This window comes from Monodon monoceros, unplaced genomic scaffold, assembly GCF_005190385.1.
Source record: "Monodon monoceros isolate NGI ecotype Baffin Bay Population unplaced genomic scaffold, NGI_Narwhal_1 Super_Scaffold_21, whole genome shotgun sequence".
Lineage (NCBI taxonomy): Eukaryota > Metazoa > Chordata > Mammalia > Artiodactyla > Monodontidae > Monodon > Monodon monoceros.
This window is the reverse complement of record NW_021703778.1, coordinates 34,689,277-34,708,941: the sequence shown is the minus strand read 5'-3', so window position 1 is coordinate 34,708,941 and position 19,665 is coordinate 34,689,277. Positions and strand designations below refer to the sequence as shown.

The 19,665-nt window shown below is 41.5% G+C and overlaps 1 protein-coding gene and 1 long non-coding RNA gene across 2 annotated transcripts in view; one reads left to right on the top strand and one right to left on the bottom strand.

Annotated features, from left to right (window-relative positions):
- Positions 1 to 19,665, top strand: part of ADAMTSL3 (ADAMTS like 3) — a 373,694-nt gene that overhangs the window by 349,383 nt on the left and 4,646 nt on the right. The window contains 6 exon segments of the mRNA XM_029237311.1: positions 2,471 to 2,653; positions 5,198 to 5,260; positions 5,263 to 5,313; positions 7,445 to 7,628; positions 12,206 to 12,410; positions 15,703 to 15,803. Coding sequence (XP_029093144.1) covers positions 2,471 to 2,653; positions 5,198 to 5,260; positions 5,263 to 5,313; positions 7,445 to 7,628; positions 12,206 to 12,410; positions 15,703 to 15,803 — 787 coding nt within the window.
- Positions 1 to 19,665, bottom strand: part of LOC114904018 — a 41,881-nt gene that overhangs the window by 18,412 nt on the left and 3,804 nt on the right. Inside the window, exon 3 of the long non-coding RNA XR_003795830.1 lies at positions 10,302 to 12,602. This is a non-coding gene — a long non-coding RNA (uncharacterized LOC114904018). The remainder of the gene's footprint in view (positions 1 to 10,301; positions 12,603 to 19,665) is intronic.

The following is a 19,665-nucleotide window of genomic DNA, read 5'->3' as shown; positions in this document are numbered from 1 at the left end:
TATTTCCTTTAGGATAAATGCCACCAAACTCCTTACTGTGGATAATAAATTTTCATTTTATGGGTACTTGCTGACCTCTGTAGTCATCTCTCCTCACTCCTACTCCATGTACTTTAAGCTCCAGTCATAAAAAAGCAATTTATGATTCCCCAAATGCACTATATTTTCCTTTGTGTCTGTGCCTTTTTGCACGCTGTTCCCTCTAGCTAAAACAGTCTCACCACCACATCCACCCCCTTCACCTGACGTGTTTCTACTTGTCCTAAAGTATTAGCTTAGATGTTCCTTCATGGGAGAATCTTTCCCCTCTCTCCAGTCTGCATTAAATACAGCTTTTACGTGCCAGTGGCATCCAGTGTTTACATTTATCATAAGCCCTCATGTCCTTTTATTGCAATCATCTGTTTCCCTCCAAAGGAGGGAATTAAAATTTAAAAATTAAGGCTGGGACTTCTCAGGGAGCTTGGAGAAGGCACTCGAGAATCAGACAGGTTAAGCCTACCCCATTTGTTGACAATCTTCCATCTTAAGATCCTAGAAGACCACAAAATTAAGTTTCTTAAGGAAACTTAGTTCACATATCCTTAGCACCAGCATAAAGTCTCACATATAATAAGCACTTTGTAAACATTTTTGAATGAGTGAAATAATGGTAATGGTTTATTTCATCTCAAAATATATATAGTCAAAGCTGTACTCAAAGGAAAATTAATAACTTTAAATACTTTAATTTTTTAAAAATCCAATTAAAATAAACTAAATATTAGCTCAAAGGTTTAGAAATTTCCATGTGAGTTAGAAACAGAAGGAAATTTCTTTGATTTGACAACAGCTAACAGAAAACAAAAGCAAACAACGTGCTTGAGGATGAAACATTAGTAATGTTCCCTTTAAAGCTGGAAACAAGGCAAATTTGCCTGCTGTAACATGATTCAGCATTGTTCTAGAGACATTAGCTAATACAATGCAATAGTTAATAGAAATTATAGGTATAAATATAGGGAAAAAAAGATAAAATTATCATTACATATAAGTGATGTGATTGTTTACATTTAAAAAACAAAATCATTTGAAAACTATTCAAAATAATAAACTTTAGTAAGATGATTAGATACAAGATAAAGACGCGAGTGTTCATTGCTTTCCTAATTGTCAGGAATAAACAACTATAAAATATATTTTAAAAGAGCCTGCTTACTATGGCCATAAAAAGTATAAGATGCCTAGGAATAAATCTATCAAGAAATATATAAGACCTACCTACATTGTGGTTAAAAGGTAAGTTCTGGAGTAAACTGCGTGGGTGTGAATCTCAGATCCAGTGTTTACTAGCTGTTGACCTTAGAAAAGTTTAACCTCTCCATGTGTTTATATTTGTAGAAGAAACTACAAAACTGTATATATGCACTTGTGATTAGCACTTCTCTGTGTATTTAGGTTCTGAGCTAGTTTTGACTTGACCAGCTTCCTCAGCTGTAAGACAGAGCTAACAATGACTGCTTCCCAGGAGTTGGGAATAACCGTGAGAAAGTGTCTCGGTGTTCATGGAGCATGTGTTTTGCCTCTTGTAAGGTGCATTGCAGATGTCATGATTAGAGCGATGACATCTCTTTCTTGTCAGAAAGCCTTGCCATGTCTGCCATAGCCTCTCTAGCCAGAGCATTGCAGGAAGAAAGGACATCCTCAAAACCAGTAACCCTGCTGGATCACTGGAGGCTGCCCCAGCTCTTAAGAACAAAATGAGATTCCTCTCAGTTTCACATCCCACAGCCCAGCAGACGGCTAAGATTTCTCAAGATGTGGGGGAAGAAATTCTTTCAATTCCTCACGCTTCTCTCTGTGTCCAGAGATGTTGCTTACAGTCTGCTCACCTCTACGTTGACCCAAACTTAAAATGCAACACTTCTTTTTGTTCCCTGAAATTATCCTCTTTCACAAAAGCATGGATGAACAAAATCTACTTCCCTAAAGATTTTGTATTCCACCTGAAGGGAGGAACGTTGCATTGCCTTTTGCACAGCGAACCACTTAAACATCCATATTCGATATTTTTGTTTCCAAAAGTCTTCTTTGTGACAACCCACTGCTAGGAATTTCTCTCTGTGTCTCTGCCTCCACATTCATCCGGCTTGATCAGTTCCTCTTTTCCAACCACTCTCCCGTTACCCTCATTCAACTTCAAATTTCTCTCCCTTCCCAATACAGAGCAAGCCCACCCTCTTTGGCTCCTATTCCTTGACTTACACACATAAACCAACCTGGTGCTCAGCAGACCAAAGCCCTTTGCTTCAGCAGCATCCCCCATCTGCCATAGAGGAGCTATAGAAATAGAAAGAGCCGTTTTTCCTATTATATGTGATTAAACCCATTTCCTGATTTGTGGTCAAAATGCTAAATGGTATTTGCATATGGTCCTGTGGCCCTATTCTTAAAGGAGTTTGCCTTTGTCATATTTGTTTTTCTTCCAAAGGTGTCCCTCAACCTAATGTAACTTGGTTGAAGAAAGGAGGATCTCTGAGTGACAATATTTCCTTGCTTTTCAATGGATCCCTGTTGTTGCAGAATGTTTCCCTTGAAAGTGAAGGAACCTATGTCTGTACAGCCACCAATGCTCTTGGAAAGGCGATGGCAACATCCATCCTCCACTTGCTGGGTAAGCGTCAAATTCTTGTTGTCCTTCAAGTGCTTCCTATAATATGTACAAAGTAGGACCTGGTTTTGTTGATTCTCTGGTCAAGGAGTAAACAAGTGGACGTTAAATGGTTTTAACTATTGCTGCCACTGCCCACTTACAAACGAGCACTAAATCTAATACTCTGTCTTACCAGTTCTTCTCTTAGAAGGTTGTGACTTTCTTGCTGCTCCTTCTCTGCCTAAGAACCTACATTGGGATATAAACTTTCTGCCCAGAATCAAGATCCTTCATATTCTGCCTTTACATCTGCTTAATTCTTTTCCCTGACCTCCATTGTAAGCTAGCACTAAACTCTGTTCTAGGCAACGTGGTTTCCTGCCCTGTGTTCCAAACCCCCCTCCACACACACACCCCATGTTGCTTCCCTGGAAGTGTGGCTTCCATTCATATTGCTTACCCAGGAAAAGTGCTCATTGCACTCATACTGCTCACTGCCTTTATCATGTTGCCCCAATACCTCCCATCCTGTAGGGCCAACTGAATTCCTATTTCCTGTGTGAATCCTTCTCTGATTTTTTTGGACCTCTCCTTTCTGTGGTCTCACCCCTTGGTCCCTAAGTCCTAACACACATTGGTCTCCAGCTGTTTCCTCTTTCATTTATGTCTCCTCAGCTAAATTGTGGGTCCCTCAATGGTACAGACCATGTCTAGTATTTCTTTTGCAGTCCTAACAATGTAATAGAGTATGAGGCACACAGTAGGTGCTCAACAAATACTAATCAATTGAGTCTTAAGACATCTTGTAGTGGGGTCAGTATTGTAATTTGGGGAAGGTCACTGCAGTGAGCCCCCCGCACAGGGTGATAAGCTGGCTTCTGCTGCTGCTGTCTGTCAGGGATAAGATCTGGAGCTCACGAAGTCTTGTCACCAGAATGAGCTTTAACTTGCAGGGGTTTGAGGACTCAATAAATAATACTTCTCTTTCCCCCCCAGAGTCTGGAAGTGATTGAGAGTTAATCACAGAAGTCAGTTAGACTGACGTTAGGGATCATTTATTATTGTCCTTTGTCTCTCCAGCACCTAACACAGGTGTAAGTATTAAATAAGTGTTTCATAAATGAATAAAACTGAGTCACTGGCAGAACTGGTATGAGATTATAAAATCCACAGCCAAACTAAGAGGATGATGGAAAGAGCTTTCTCCATGGCTTTTCTTGTTGGCAGTTAGAGGAGCCCAGAGACATAAATAGATGGGGAGTTGGAATAGGTGTCATGCACAAAGCACTTTGATGTTCCTGAACTCTTTAGATATTTACAATAGCACAGTGTAGGGGGCAGTGATCTTTTATCCCGTTGTATAAATTGAGGAAACCTGCCACTCATTGAAAGTTTGTACTAGAGGACTTCCCTGGTGGCGCAGTGGTTAAGAATCCGCCTGCCAATGCAGGGGACATGGGTTCGATCTCTGGTCCAGTAAGATCCTGCATGCTGCAGAGCAACTAAGCCCGTGAGCCACAACTACTAAGCCCACATGCCACAACTACTGAAGCCCGCGTGCCTAGAGCCTGTGCTCTGCAAAATGAGAGGCTATCGCCATGAGAAGCCCATGCACCACAACGAAGAGTAGCCCTCACTCGCCACAACTAGAGAAAGCCCGTGCACGAAGACCCAACACAGCCAAAAATACATGAATAAAGAAATGAATAAATAAATAAACTTATTTAAAAAAAAGAAAAAAGAAAGTTTTTACTAGAGCCCAAATATATAGTCATCTCTTTCAGTGTTCTCCATACTGCCCTCCTTGACTCTCAGTGCTCATCAGAAAGGCACTGGTGTACCTCCATGTGGCCCTTCCCAAAGAGCCTCTGTGGTCCTCTAGGATCTTAATATGGAAGATTGTCAACAAATGGGGTAACTTAACCTGATTCTCGAGTGCCTTCCCCAAGCTCCCTGTGAAGTCCCAGCCTTATTCCTTGCCTCTCCCCCTCTCCACTCATGAGTCTGTGTGGGTGTCTCAGTTCTGCCCTGCACGCCTCTTCTCTCAGAAGTCTCTCCAGTCAAGCAGCTTGTGACTTTGGTCACATGACTGAGGAATCAAGAATGTCTTACATCACACAATACACAGCATTCCTACACCATCCTTCTGCTCTTACACTCATGCAGTCCTCACCATGTGAGGTCCCCTGTAAAACATCACCCCTTCTTGTTCCCAAAGCTGTCTGGAGGGGAAGAGCCCTATAAGCCCCAGCTGCTTCCTCCAGTCCCTTTTGGAATTCTGGTGAATGTATTTTTTCCTAGCTTGTTAGTTAGGCTGTAAACCCTGAAAACATGCAGGGATGCTACATGTTAGCGTAGTTAATAACTAACTAAGCCCCTGTGGCTCTCCGCACACCCAGCCCCACACATAGCTCCCAGATCTGTGTGAGCCTGAGTGTCCTGGGACAGAGTATTCTATTGGAAAGGAATTGTTTCCCAGGAGTTGTCGTCTTTCAGAACACCCAAGATGGAACAAGAATTAGATAACTTCTAATTGGTAAACAAGTGTTCCTTTTTTTTTCTCAGAACAAAGACAGTCAGGCAGTAAACTTCTGTTTCCCAAGGACCATAAACAGCATATGCTCCAGGCATCCACACTGAAACCAACAGTAATGGGCCAACAAGAGAACCCCTACCTTCAGGTCTGGGATTTGGGCTTTTTTGGGGGATTTGCTGGTGGTAAGGCATGTGCTAAGAAAAGGAATTAAAAGACCCTCCATGTTTTGCACTTTGCAATAAGTAAAATTATTCCTAGGCGTCCAGCCAGCTTTTCCCTTCCCCCTCAGCCTTCTGGGGTTCAACTTTTTCCTTCCATATTGAACGTTTTTTTAAAAAAATTCACTCCTGAGGAAGCCCACAGAGGTCATATCCCAAATCTGCACCATTAGTTGTGGTAATGCAGACATTGGTTTTCCAGTTGCAAAACAATTGCTAACTTGGTAAATATTAACAGAGGGAAGATTTGCTAAGAACTGTGCAATCAATTCTTTCATTTGTCTTCTTTCACAAATATTTTTTTCCACACATATCAGTACTTGGTCACAAGAACCTAATCTAGGTATTTCCAGCTTGCAAAACTCTTTAGGAGGCCAAGGGAGAGAGGTAGAGTTAAGAAAATCAAAAATACTTATGAGAATAAGGTGTAACTTTGTGGGTGTATTCATACAATGAAATATTATTCAGCAATAAAAATAAAAGAATGAATGACTGATATACAGGACAATATGGGTATATCTCAAAAACATTATGTTAAGCAAAAAAGGCCAAACATACAAGAGTATGTATCATATGAAGTCCAAGAACAGATAGTACTGATGTATATTAACAGAAATGAAGAAGTAGTTGCCTGGAGGAGAGGGAAATTGATTAAAAAAGAGGCAGGAGGAAATTTTAGGGGTGATGAAATGTTATATACCTTGCTTTGGATCACGGTTACATAAGTGCATACAATTGTGAAAACTCATAAAACCACATGCCTGATATCTGAGCATTTTATTGTATATGAATTATACCTCAGTAAAAAAATGCATATATTTTTTTAAAGAAATGCATGTGTGTCCTGCCTTGAATCATCAAGGTGTCTTTGTGAAATGTGACAGAGTAGAAAGAGTTAGATTTGGAGACAGACACACTGGGCCCCAATCCAGCTGAAGGATCTTGGGAAAGTCACTTAGCTTTTTGAAGTGTCCACCTCTGCAAGTAAAACTAATCTAATTCACAAGATGGCCATAAGGATTAAATGAAAATTGATGTTAAAAGTGTTTAACTCAGTACCTATCACCTGGAAAATTCTCAATAAACTTAGCTGTTTTTAAAATTTGTTTTAAATAAACTGTAATCCTGGGGGGGGCAACTAAAAATATATTCTCTTCTCCTTTGCAAATGATACCATATGCAACTTAGGACAAATATTCCAAAATCAAAAGGAAAACCGGGAAAACAATTAAGTTAGAGAAATCAGTCCCTCTGTGAGGGAGCCTGTGGACACAGCTGGTAGCTATCAATTACTTGTGATTATTACAAAAAATCTGGCACTTTCTGTGATCATACACAAATGTGTCATCATCGTGTCCTACCTCATCTTTTTACCAAGTGTCAAAAGTGAAGGAAAAGGCTGCTTGGAAGGGGGATTAAAGTAAAAACCGTTATAATTGGAGGGGGTCAGCTTCAACGTTTCTAAAGGAAACTCCCATTTTCACCTTTCCAGATGTCTCCAGGACAAATTATGTATGCAGTTTCAGGAATAATCTGAAATTAGGTTCAGAATTAATGGAAAAGTAAGAATGGAATTGAAATGCAACATTAACATTTCTGCTTAATCCCTGCTCCCTGCTAAACATCTTTCATTTCTCAGCCTGATCCACTTTGGAGAAATAGAACCCACTGGGCATCCTTAGGGCATCCCCTGAGAGACCCTCCACTCTTGTCCTGTTGGCTCTGCTTGGAGAGTCCTGAGGAGCCAGCGCACTGCACAGGATACCTCTGCCTTCTCTCTGGGCTTTTTCTGGCAGATCCAGCTGGTCTGCAGTAGCCCCTCACCCAGGCTGTGGTCCAAGGGCCCCGTTCTGGCTGCCATTCCCACCAGTTATTACAATAAGCTAGCTGAGGGAAAAGGAGATCTAAAGGACTCCCTTGCACTGTATGATGGCTTATTCTCTGTGCTACTCAGAGCACCAGACAGGCAGGTAATCAGAAAACAGCTGGCTTTTGGCCGGGGTGTCTCCAGCCCATCATCATTTCTCATCTGTCATGACATTCATTTTCTTTCCACAGAGACTTTCTGGGAGCTTGGTAGCTGGACACATTGTTCTGCCACTTGCGGCCACTTGGGAGCCCGAGTTCAGAGACCCCAGTGTGTAATGGCCAACGGGCAGGAAGTGAGTGAGGCCTTCTGTGAGCACCTCCAGAAGCCGCTGGCTGGGTTCCAGCCCTGTAACATCTGGGACTGCCCCTCGAGGTATGTGTAGTCATCTCAGCAGTACCAGGTTTGGGCTTGTTTTAAAATGCCCAGTCATTTGGATTTAATAACTCGACCACTATGATTTGTTTAGCATGTACCATACAAGGCGCTCTGCTAAGTACTTTATGTGGATCACTTCACAGTCACCTCTGAGGTCGATGTCGTTCATTTTCTATTTTACAGATGGAACAACTCCCCTAGGCCGCACAGTTACAAGGGCCAGAATTCAAATTGAGGTAGTCTGCTTTCACAGCATCTGCTCTTAATTGCTACCCAGATCTGTTTCCTGCACTCACAATGTACCTTAAGAGCACAGTGAAGCTGATTTCATGGGTTTACCCAGGAGATAAGGCAGCGGGCCAGATCATGAGAGGTACTAGTTAAAAGCACAGTTCTGTAGACTCTACCCCCAGGGGTAAAACCATTACTAACCTTTCTGTGTCACAGACAACACAAATCAATGGTTTTAAAAATGTCCAAAGTCAAACTCATGATCTCCACCGAATCTGATCCGTCCCCAGTGTTCCAGATCACATTGACAACATCCTGAACTCCCACTTTCCTCTCACTTCCATCTGTTCTTGTCAATTCCCACTGTTACCAATGGAGTCCAAGCCATCATCATTCCTCACTAGGACCACTCCAGGAGCCTCCTGAGTTTTGTCTCCTTTCTAGAGTGCCTTGTCCACTCTATAAGAAGAACCATCTTTGAAAACACAAACCCATGGGACTTCCCTGGCAGTCCAGTGGTTAAGACTTTGCCTTCCAGTGCAGAGGGTGTGGGTTCGATCCCTGGTCGGGGAGCTAAGGTCCTACATGCCTCACGTCCAAAAAACCAAAACATAAAACTGAAGCAATATTGTAACAGATTCAATAAAGACTTTAAAAACAGTTCACATCAGAAAAAAACCTTAAAAAAAAACCCTAAATACAAACTCATCACGATGCTCCTCACTTGAAAAGGGAACCCTCTTGCACTGTTGGTGAGAATGCAAATTGATACAGCCACTATGGAGAACAGTATGGAGGTTCTTTAAAAAACTAACAATAGAACTACCATACGACCCAGCAATCCCACTACAGGGCATATACCCTGAGAAAACCATAGTTCAAAAAGAGACCCGTACCACAATGTTCATTGAAGCTCTGTTTACAATAGCCAGGACATGGAAGCAACCTAAGTGTCCCTCGACAGATGAATGGATACAGAAGATGTGGCACCTATATACAATGGAATATTACTCAGCCATAAAAAGAAACGAAATTGAGTTATTTGTAGTGAAGTGGATGGACCTAGAGTCTGTCATACAGAGTGAAGTAAGTCAGAAAGAGAAAAACAAATACTGTATGCTAACACATATATATGGAATCTAAACAAAAAACAAAAAAAATGGATCTGAAGAAACTATGGGCAGGATAGGAATAAAGACGCAGACTTAGAGAATGAACTTGACACGAGGAGGGGGATGGGTAAGCTGGGACGAACTGAGAGAGTGGCATGGACATATATACACTACCAAATGTAAAACAGGTATCTAGTGGGAAGCAGCCGCATAGCACAGGGAGATCAGCTCGGTGCTTTGTGACCACCTAGAGGGGTGGGATAGGGAGGGTGGGAGAGAGACGCAAGAGGGAGGAGATACGGGGATATATGTATACGTATAGCTGATTCACTTTGTTATAAAGCAGAAACTGACACAGCATTGTAAAACAGTTATACTCCAATAAAGATGTTTAAAAAAAATAAACAACCTTCCATGCCTTCCCATTGTTCTTAGGACAAAGGTCAAAGTTCCTGGCATAGGGACTGTGTCTATCTTGTTCATTTTGTCCCCCAATGTCTAAAATAATGCCTTGCACATAGTAAGTGCCCAGTACCTATTTGCTGCCTGACCGAATAGGTGAGTGAAATAAAAGTCCCTGCGTGCTTGGGTCTCAGGCTGCCTTTCTGCCTCATTGCTGTGTCTCCCAGCCTGGTTATTGGATCTCCATCCACAAGTCTTTTTCGTCCCTTCGATATACCGTTTTGTCTCCTGACTCAGGGCCTTTGCACATACTGCTTACTCTCTTTTCACTTAGTTATTCTTATTCATCTATTTTCAGGAAAACCTTCTAGTCCCCAAACTAACCCAGACCCCTGTGCTATATGTTTTTCTATTTCCATGTCATTCTTCTGCACAGCTCTTACCACAATCTGCCTGTCTTGCCCATATACTGGACCATCGGTTCTATGAGACCCAAATCCACAGCTCGTGTGTTTAACAAGTTATCCCCAGCACTCAGCACAGTGATCACCCCATTGTACACTCTCTAAAAATATTTGTTAAAAAAATGAATGAATGATTGAATAGCATAGTCCCTAGCAGATAACTGACCAATGATGCCATCGACTGAAAATAATGCACAACCTAAAAGTCGAGAGGTATGTTTTATTCGACGGACATTCTGAGGACTTCAAGCTTGGGACATAGCATCGCAGATAATGCTGAGAAACTGTTCTGAAGTGGCAAGGCGGGGAGTGGGGAACCAAGATATATAGGAGTTTTTGCAACAAAAGACCAGGTAGTTGGAACATCAAAAGATTACTGTTAATTAAAGAAAACCAGCTATCTCAAGTTAAGGAATTTAGCGCCTTTGTCTGTATAGGAAGATGCAAGAGTCTGGGCTTACCGAAATCATTCCTTTGATGTGCACCTCCACTATCTGGGGCCAGTGTCCTGTGCTTTCTCATCCTGAGTCTCCTCGGGGTGGTGCACCGTCAGGGCAGCTATAATGTGATGGCTTGATGGCTGCAACATCCTTTGTTTACTGACGTGGCAGGCAATATTTTAGTTCACAATGCCAAAATTCACAGTAAAAACAAACAAAAAAAAAACCAAGACAAAAACCAAACAGTAGTGATACTTAGCACAAACCTGTGAGGCAGACATTATTAATCAACCTCATTTTACTGAGGAGGAATCGGAGGTGTACATAACGTTGTACAGCTCACTGCTCTGTGCAAATGCCCACCCCGGATCCATGATCTGTGCCTTGGAGGAGAAGTGGGAGGCATGGTCACACCGTGAAACAAAAGAGATGCCTCGGAACACGTTATTAGAAGAGCCGTGGATACCGTGGGCACCTTGACCTCTCTTGCAGTGCCGTAGGCACCTTGACTCTTGCACGAGCTCTTCCTATCCTTCAAAGGAAGAGCTTGTGCAAGAGTCATCTGTCCCTCAGGAAGCAGCAAACTGATGCTAGAATAACTAGGAGGAATTTGATCCAAGAAAACTGGTTTATATCAATTGTTGATTCTCACAATGAGAATTCACATTGGGAAATTTATCCTTATTTATTAAGTACTCTCAAGCCTTTAGCCACTCCTAGAAAAAACAGAGTCATACACTTTCATACCTAGAAGAAACAGTAGAGATCATCTAACCCTAGATCCCTCTACGTCAGGGGTCCTTCACATTTCAGTGCCACGGATCCCTCCGTAGTCAAGAGAAGCCTATGGCTCCCTTCTCAATCAAGGGTTTTAAATCTATAAAAATAAAATATACTTGACTACAGAGGAATCCAATTAATTATATTGAAATATAGTTACTGAAGTAGTTTTAAATGTGTGATGTAATAGGAAATTTGCTTCTCTGTTAACACACTAAATAATAGGATCTACTAGTACAATTGATTTTGAAATGGTGATGAATATAACTGCTGTTTTGGATGCCTGCCACAATTTTCATGTCATGTGAAAGCAGCTATGACTTCTATTGCTAACAAAATCACAGGTATTGCTATTACTACTAGACGTTGTTGCCTACATTTTTACAATTGAAGGCAATACTCAATTGCCGTTAGAGCTTAGTGGCAATGAAGATGTAATCCTTTTCCCATCCAAGTCCATGGTTCCCTTGCAGAACAATGGGGCTCAGGTTAGGAACCCCTACTCTTCAGTATCCTGGTGGCAGCTCGAACATCATGAGTGACAGAGCACCCAATATCTCCAAGGTGTCCACTTCCAAGTTCAGTCTTCTATAATCATTATGAACTTTAGGGTCAGATAAATCTAGAAGCAGTCCCAGCTTTCTTGGCATGTTAGTTATGGGACCATAGCTATTTAACCCTGTGGACATCGCTGTCTTCATTGCAAGAATGGGAACAAGATGACAATTACATTAGAAAACATGCGAATGTCTCAGAGCACAAAGAGCACATAGGTGATTTAGTAATACTTAGTAATATTCCCTTTGCTTTCAGTGAGTTGAAATCCACCTTTTTGAAGTTTCCACCTAATTTTGCCCTAGCTGTACTCTATGAAGCCACACAAGTCATGGCTCCTTACCTACTTGAAGACGGCTCTATCCCACCCCTATGTTGGTTGTCTCTACGTGGTGATTCTGTTGCTTCTCTGAGTAAAAGAAAATCTGAGCATATGGCTGGGAGTTATCTGTGCTGCTGCCCATTCCCAGAGAGACGTGTGAGGGCCCTGAAACAGTCATCATCTTAGGATCAATTTTTCCTTTGGAAGGCACTCCCTGTTGGATCTGTCCTACCAGTCCTTACTAAGCTCCTGTAGTTTTTGTTCTTAGGTGGTTCACGGGCACGTGGTCAGAGTGCTCTGTGTCTTGCGGTGAAGGATTCCGCAGTCGGCAAGTGACCTGTAAGCGGACAAGAGCCAATGGAACTGTACAGGTGATGCCTCCGAGAGCATGTGCCCCCAGAGAGAGGCCTCTGGGAAGAAGCCCCTGCTCCAGTCACCCGTGTGTTCCAGGGCTTATTGAACCAGGGAACCAGGTAATGCTGACAAATCTAGTGTTTTGAAAGTATGATCATCTACTATAATCATACACTCCCTGTGGTGAAACCCATGCATCAAAAAAATAAAATTAAAAAAGAGACTTCCCTGGTGGTCCAGTGGTTAAGATTTTGCCTTCCAGTGCAGGGGGTGCGGGTTGGATCCCTCGTCGGGGACCAAGATCCCACGTGCTTCGCGGCCAAAGAACCAAAACATAAAACAGAAGGAATATTGTAACAAATTCAATAAAGACTTTTAAAATGGTGTACATCAAATAAAATAAACCCATGCATCAGGGCCCCTCCACACGGGGGAAGAGGAGAGCCCAACTGCTGCGTGACAGTCGTGAAACTCAGCTGCACAGGGACCTTACCACACCGCGCACAGGCTGGTTCACGGGACCTTCTTATCCTTTCATGGGCCTCTCTGTTGTAATTAACACAGGCTGCAGGGACCAAAAGTTCCCCTCGGCCCTTCTGAAAATGTTCGGTAATGTTAGTGCAGGAAGGTACTTCACACTTCCTGCATTTCTGCCCTGCAGTGCAGCAGTTGTTGCTGCTGGGAGTCATTGTGCTAATTCTCTTAGGTCATTTTCCCCTTTAGTTGTTCTGATTAACTCCAAGCACTACATGGCTACACACTTGTCTAACTGGAAAATGCACAGCCCCAGTTCTGTGCAGGGATGATGGAAAGCAGAGTGTGATACATCTTTCTGGAGCATCAAGTTTATTAACTAGAATTGGCAGAACCAACGATTTCTTCGAACAAGAACTATCCCCCTCCCCCACCAACACGGAAGACAGAAGAGTGGGGGAGGGGAGACGTGCCCCAGGAATGACAGTCCAGTCTCTGAAGTTTCACCCAGGTGGGGGTTGAGGGGGTTCAGATGGGCTCACTTTATTATGATGCCTCTTGCTGGGAAGCTTGCAACAAAGGTGTTTTAATATCAAGTTCCAGCTCATCATAGAGGGAAGAATAGTTCAAAAAAAATAAATAGTATAAAACTACAGAAAGTTTATTTTTCCAGACATTAAAGAAGATCTAAATAATGAAAAGACATCCTATATTTATGGATCAAAAGACTTAAAGTTATTCAGATGACAGTACTCCCCAAGCTGATCTACAGATTCAACACAATCCCTTTCAAAATCCCAGCTTCTTTGCAGAAATTGACAAGCTGATCCTAAAATTCATATGGAAATATAAAGGACCCAGAATAGCCAGAACAATCTAGAAAAAGAACAAAGTTGGAGGGCTCAGACTTCTCAGTTTCAAAACTTACTACAAAACTGTAATAATCATGAGAGTGTGGTACTCGTGTAGCATAGACACATAGATTGATGAAAGAGAGTTGAAAGTCTGGAGATAAATCCATGTATCTATGTCAACTGATTTTCTGCAAAGGTGACAAGACCATTCAATGGGGAAAGAATAATCTCCTCAACAAATGGTGCAGGACAACTGAATAGCCACATACAAAAGAAAGAACTTGGATTCCTAGCCTACAACATATACAAAAAATTAAGTCAAAATTTATCAGAGATCTAAACTCAAGAGCTAAAACAATAAAGCTCCTGGAAGAAAATTTAGCCATAAATCTTCATGCTTTGGATTAGGAGATGGTTTCTTCGATATGACACCAAAACATAAGCCACAACAACAACAAAAATAAATTGGACCACATCAAAATTAAAAACTTGTTTTGCTACGAAGGACATGATCAAGAAAGTGGACAGCCCACAGAGTGGGAGAAAGTATTTTAAAATCATATATATGAAAGGGAACTTGTTTCTAAAATGTATAAAGAACACTCAAACTCAATAATAAAAACACAAATAAACTAATTAAAATATTGAAAAGGATCTGAATAGACATTTCTCCAATGAAGACTTACAAACGGCCAATAAGAACAGGAAAAGAAACTTAGCATCATTATTCATTAGGGAAATGCTAATCAGAAAGAGAGATAGTAGTAAGTGTTGATGGGGACATGGAGAAATTGGAACCTTAATACTTTGCAAGCGGGAATGAAAAATGGTCTAGCCACTTTGGAAAACAGTCTGACAGTTCTTCAAAAGGTTAAATGTATGGGTTACCATATGACCCAGTAATTCTACTCCTCGGTATGTACCGAAGAGAAATGAAAACAGGTTCACAGAAGAACCTGTACATGAATGTTCATAGCAGCATTATTTATAAGAACCAAAGAGTGGGAATAACTCAAGTGAAACCCATAATAAAACTCCAAAAATTGGAAATAACTGACAGATAGATGTGGTGTATTTGTACAATGGAATATCATCTGGCCATTAAAAAGAATAAACTACTAATATGTATTACAAGGTGATGAACCTTAAAGACATTATGGTCAGGGAGGGAAGGCAGACACAAAAGACCACATATTGTATGATTCTGTTTATATGAAGTGTCTACAATAGGTAAATCTCTAGAGAAAAATGTAGCTGAACAGCTGTCTAGGCCTGAGGGGGGAGGCCATGGGAGGAATTGGGAGTAGATGCTAAAGGGTTTCTTTTGGGGATGGTGATAATGTCTTAAAATTGATTGTGGTGACGGTTGCACAACTCTAAAAACCATTAAATTGTATACGTTAAACAGTGACTTGTACAGTATGTGAATTATATCACAATATTGTTGTTAGGGAAAAAAAAAGATTGTATGAGGGAAATTGGTCAACTAATGTAAGAAAAACAAGTAAAATGAGAGCCCAAACTCACGGTGTACATCAGAATAAATTCTGACTTGATTAAAGTGCTCAGTGTAAAAGTAATTAAACTGGACTAGAACTATCAGGATGGGAAAGACCTTTTCAAGCATAAAACAAATTACAAGAAAAATTAATAGGTGTTATGAGTACAGAAAAATTTAAGAACTGCATGTCAAAATATTTTTTTTCTGTAATTGAACTCACCTCAACACATAGCCTTCATTTTTGCTCTAAGCAGGAAAACCCAAACTTGCCCATGGCTTATGGATTTAAGCACAGTCATTTCTGAACCTAAGCCTGGTCAATTACAGATTGGCCCTGTCCTTTCCCCTTCTGCCCAGAGGTGGTCTAAGTTTCTGGGGGAAAAGAGAAGGAAAGGAAACTTCTGGCTCTGAAGGAGGGCTGTCTGGTCCTTAGAGCTGGGCTTACATCCTCCCTAACTTCCCTCGGGTACAGCTGATCCCCTGTAGCTAGTCCTTAGCAATGCCGCCGCAGCACATGGTTTTGGAACCCCAGCATGCATGAGCTCCCAGTGTTGTTTATACTGCATTGTGCTTTTGTTCCAGTGTCCTGGACGTTGCCTGGGTCGCGCTGTGAGGATGCAGCAGCAGCATCATATAATTTGTCAACACCCCAACCGTTCTGAGTCCGGCTGTGATGACAGGAGGTACCGGCCCCGCCCTAGGGCAGCACACAACCTCTGCCACCTCAGTAGTGACTATGACCGCCTGAAAGTGGCATCATCTGTCCTCTATGCCACCTCTCATAATGGACAGTTCCTACTAAATTATGATTTCTCATGGTGCCATCCTCAATAGTATGTATTACACCAAAATACTCATTAACATGTACTATTTATCATCACACATTATTTGGATGTTCAACATATAGAGACACCCCAAAGAGAAAGGAAAAAGTAGCATTGAGAATAGACAGGTATTTTTCCCTCTATATACAAAGTTGATGAAGCCTAATAATATTTCATTTAGGCTTACAGATTAAATCTGTAACCTAGTGTTTTCTATGAACTACATTATTCCTTTGTTTAGAAACTGTTTGATTAGGACGTTGGCACAGAATAACGTCCAACGTTATTAGCAGAGAATAAAATTTACTTTAGCAGAGAATAAAATTAACTTTTATCTTGTTAAGGGGCTTACACAAGAAAAAAAATGCTTCCCTCTTTCATGAAAGTCTGAGCTGATAGATGATTTAGGGGTAGAAGAACTTTGTTCCCTGAGGTCACTCAGAGGTCACCCAGACCCCTTCCGTCTGGCGACTCCACCACCCCAGAGGAGCATGCTCCAGCCAAAGAAAGTGAGGAGAAAGCCAAGAGGGCACACTAATGGGGAAATTTGGAGTTCTACCACTCTCTTCTTGTGTAACCTTGGACTACCTAACCTCCTAGTCTGCACAATGGGGTATTATTGTCGGTGTGAAATTATGCTAGGTTTTTTTTTTAATTGAAGTAGAGTTGATTTACAATGTTGTGTTAATTTCTGCTGTACAGCAAAGTGATTCAGTTATAGACATATAGACATTCTTTTTTTTAAATAGTCTTTTCCATTATGGCTTATCATAGAATATTGAATATAGTTCTCTGTGCTATACAGTAGGACCTTACTGTCTATCCATTATATATAAAAACTTACATCTGCTCACACCAGCCTTCCACTCCATCCCTCCCTCAACCTCCTCCCCCTTGGCAACCACCAGTCTATTCTCTTATGTCCGTGATTCTGTTTCTGTTTGAAAGACAGGTTCATTTGTGTCGTATTTTATTTTACTTTATTTTATTTTATTTTTTGGCAGTACACGGGCCTCTCACTGTTGTGGCCTCCCCCGTTGCGGAGCACAGGCTCCGGACGCGCAGGCTCAGCAGCCATGGCTCACGGGCCCAGCCACTCCGCAGCATGTGGGATCTTCCTGGACCGGGGCACGAACCCGTGTCCCCTGCATCGGCAGGCGGACTCTCAACCACTGCGCCACCAGGGAAGCCCTGTGTCATATTTTAGATTCCACACATAAGTGATATCGTATGGTATTTGTCTTTCTCTTTCTGACTTACTTCACTTAGTATGATAATCTCTTGTTGCATCCATGTTGGTGCAAATGGCATGATTTCATTCTTTTTATGGCTGTGTAGTATTCCATTGTATATAGGTACATCTTCTTTATCCATTCATCTGTCAGTGGACACTTAGGTTGTTTCCATGTCTTGGCTATTGGGTGCATGTATCTTTTTGAATTATAGTTTTCTCCGCATATATGCCTGGGAGTAGGATTGCTGGATCACATGGTAATTCTATTTTTAGTTTTCTGAGGAACCTCCATACTGTCTTCCACAATGGCTGCACCACCTTACATTCCCACAAACAGGGTAAGAGGGTTCCCTTTTCTCTGCACCCTCTCCAGCATTTGTTATTTGTAGATGTTTTAATGTTGGCCATTCTGACTGGTGTGAGGTGGTACCTCATTATAGTTTTGATTTGCATTTCTCTAATAATTAGCGATGTTGAGCATCTTTTCATGTGCCTATTGGCTATCTGTATTTCTTCTTTGGACAAACGTCTGTTTAGGTCTTCTGCCCATTTTTGGATAGGGTTTTCTGTTTTTTTTGTTGTTGTTGTTGAGTTGTGTGAGCTCTTACTTTATCTTGGAAATCAAGCCCTTGTCGGTCGCATCATTTGCAAATATTTTCTCCTAGTCTGTAGGTTATCTTGTTTGGGGGAAGCTTTGATTAATTGGTTTAGTGTGAAGCACTTAAGCAGCCTTGGTCATAGAAGATGCTCACTCTATGGCTCTTCCTTCCTCCTCCACATCCTGAGTCTTGCTGGAGAAAATGAGATGACCTTGACAACTGGCTCTGTTTCTATTTTGAGCCTTCAGTAAGGTTTGGCAATGTAGGGTCAGCTGCATTTCCTATTCCCAAAACAATTCCAGCCAGAACCATTCTCCTCGAATGGAAAATGTCTGGAACAGCTGCCCTTATTCTCAACAGAAAACCCAGTTTCCAGTTTTGTTCGGAAGATGGAGACCACACACAGATTGATAGGTATCATCCCAGATGTTTTACTTTGCACGCTCAAAGATATATTTATATTACAAACACCTACGTGGTTTGAGCTTTCTTTATAACATACTGGATATATTTTTCTGAAACTTGTTTTTTCTGCTTATCAATACATTATAGAGCTATTTCCCATCCAAGTACATGAGTCACTTTATTCTTTTGAATTGTTGTACTTAATGTTACCTCACTCCATTGCTAATGGACATTTGATTGTTTCCAATTTTTTTGCTATTACAAACAAATGCTGCGGTAAACATCCGGAACATCTTTATGCACAAAGGGTAATATTCTTATGGGATAAATTTTAGATATGGACTTGAATTGACAGACATGCTCATTTGGACACTACTAAATAACCATCAAAATGTCTACACCAACAGTATATGAGAGTCCCCCTTTTCGTCAACTTTATATAGGTTTTTCAGTATTTTAAAAATTTTGCCAATCTGATGGATGAAATATCTTATTGTAATTTGTACTTTTCTGGTTACTTTTTACAGGACTTTTGGCTCTTTGTATTTTTTCTCCAACCCATCCACCTTTTTCCATCTTTACCACCATCACCCCTGGCCAAGCCATCCAACTGGTCTCCCTCCATCCATCCATGCTCCTTTCCAACCCAGTCTCCCTACTGCAGCCAGAGTAATCTTTTCCAAAATGCAAATCTGATCATACCACCACCACACCCCATCTTCCTGCTAGATTAACATCACTTTAGAGGCTTCACTTGCTCTTAGGGAAAAGGTTGACTAAAATCCACAGTGTGCCCTATAAAATATTGCACGGTCAAGTCCTACTTCCCTGCACACCCTCATTCGAGACCTCAGTCTGTCTCACTCTTCCAGCCACTGTCCTTCTTTCAGTCCCTCGGATACGCCATGAACTTTCCAACCAAAACAAGAAGCAAAAAATGAATAGAAAGGATAAAAGGCATGGAAGGATCTATCACGAGGATATCTGATTAAGTGGGGTTTTAGAGAAAGAGATATGGAAATGAACTGAAAGGGTAGACATAAAAGAAGTAATAGAAGAAAAATTCCTAGACCTGAAGGGGGAAAAGAGTAAAGTTGCCTTTCATTTTCTCTATTGTTTCTGCTTCCTGCAGGGTTGGCTGTTCAGCTTTTAGTACTAGTGTACTAGTACTTTTCTTTCATGCTGTTAATTTTCCCCAAATATCTGGTGGTTTATGGAAGAAGGACTAGGTTACTTTAGAGAGCTTCTGTGGGTCTCTTTTGCAGTTTTCTGGCCTCATTTTCCCCCACAGACCTCTTCTGCTGACTGGGCATGCTTCCTGTGAGCTCGCTGAAGGTAGGTGAGGTACTAGATCTCACTTTACAATGCAGTGGGTGGGCTGGAGACCCCCAGTTGCCATAGTACGGCCTCAGTAAATATTAGAGGGTGTGTTACAAGGAGTAACATTGTTAGTGGCCACTGGTAGAGAAACGGTGAGCAGGTC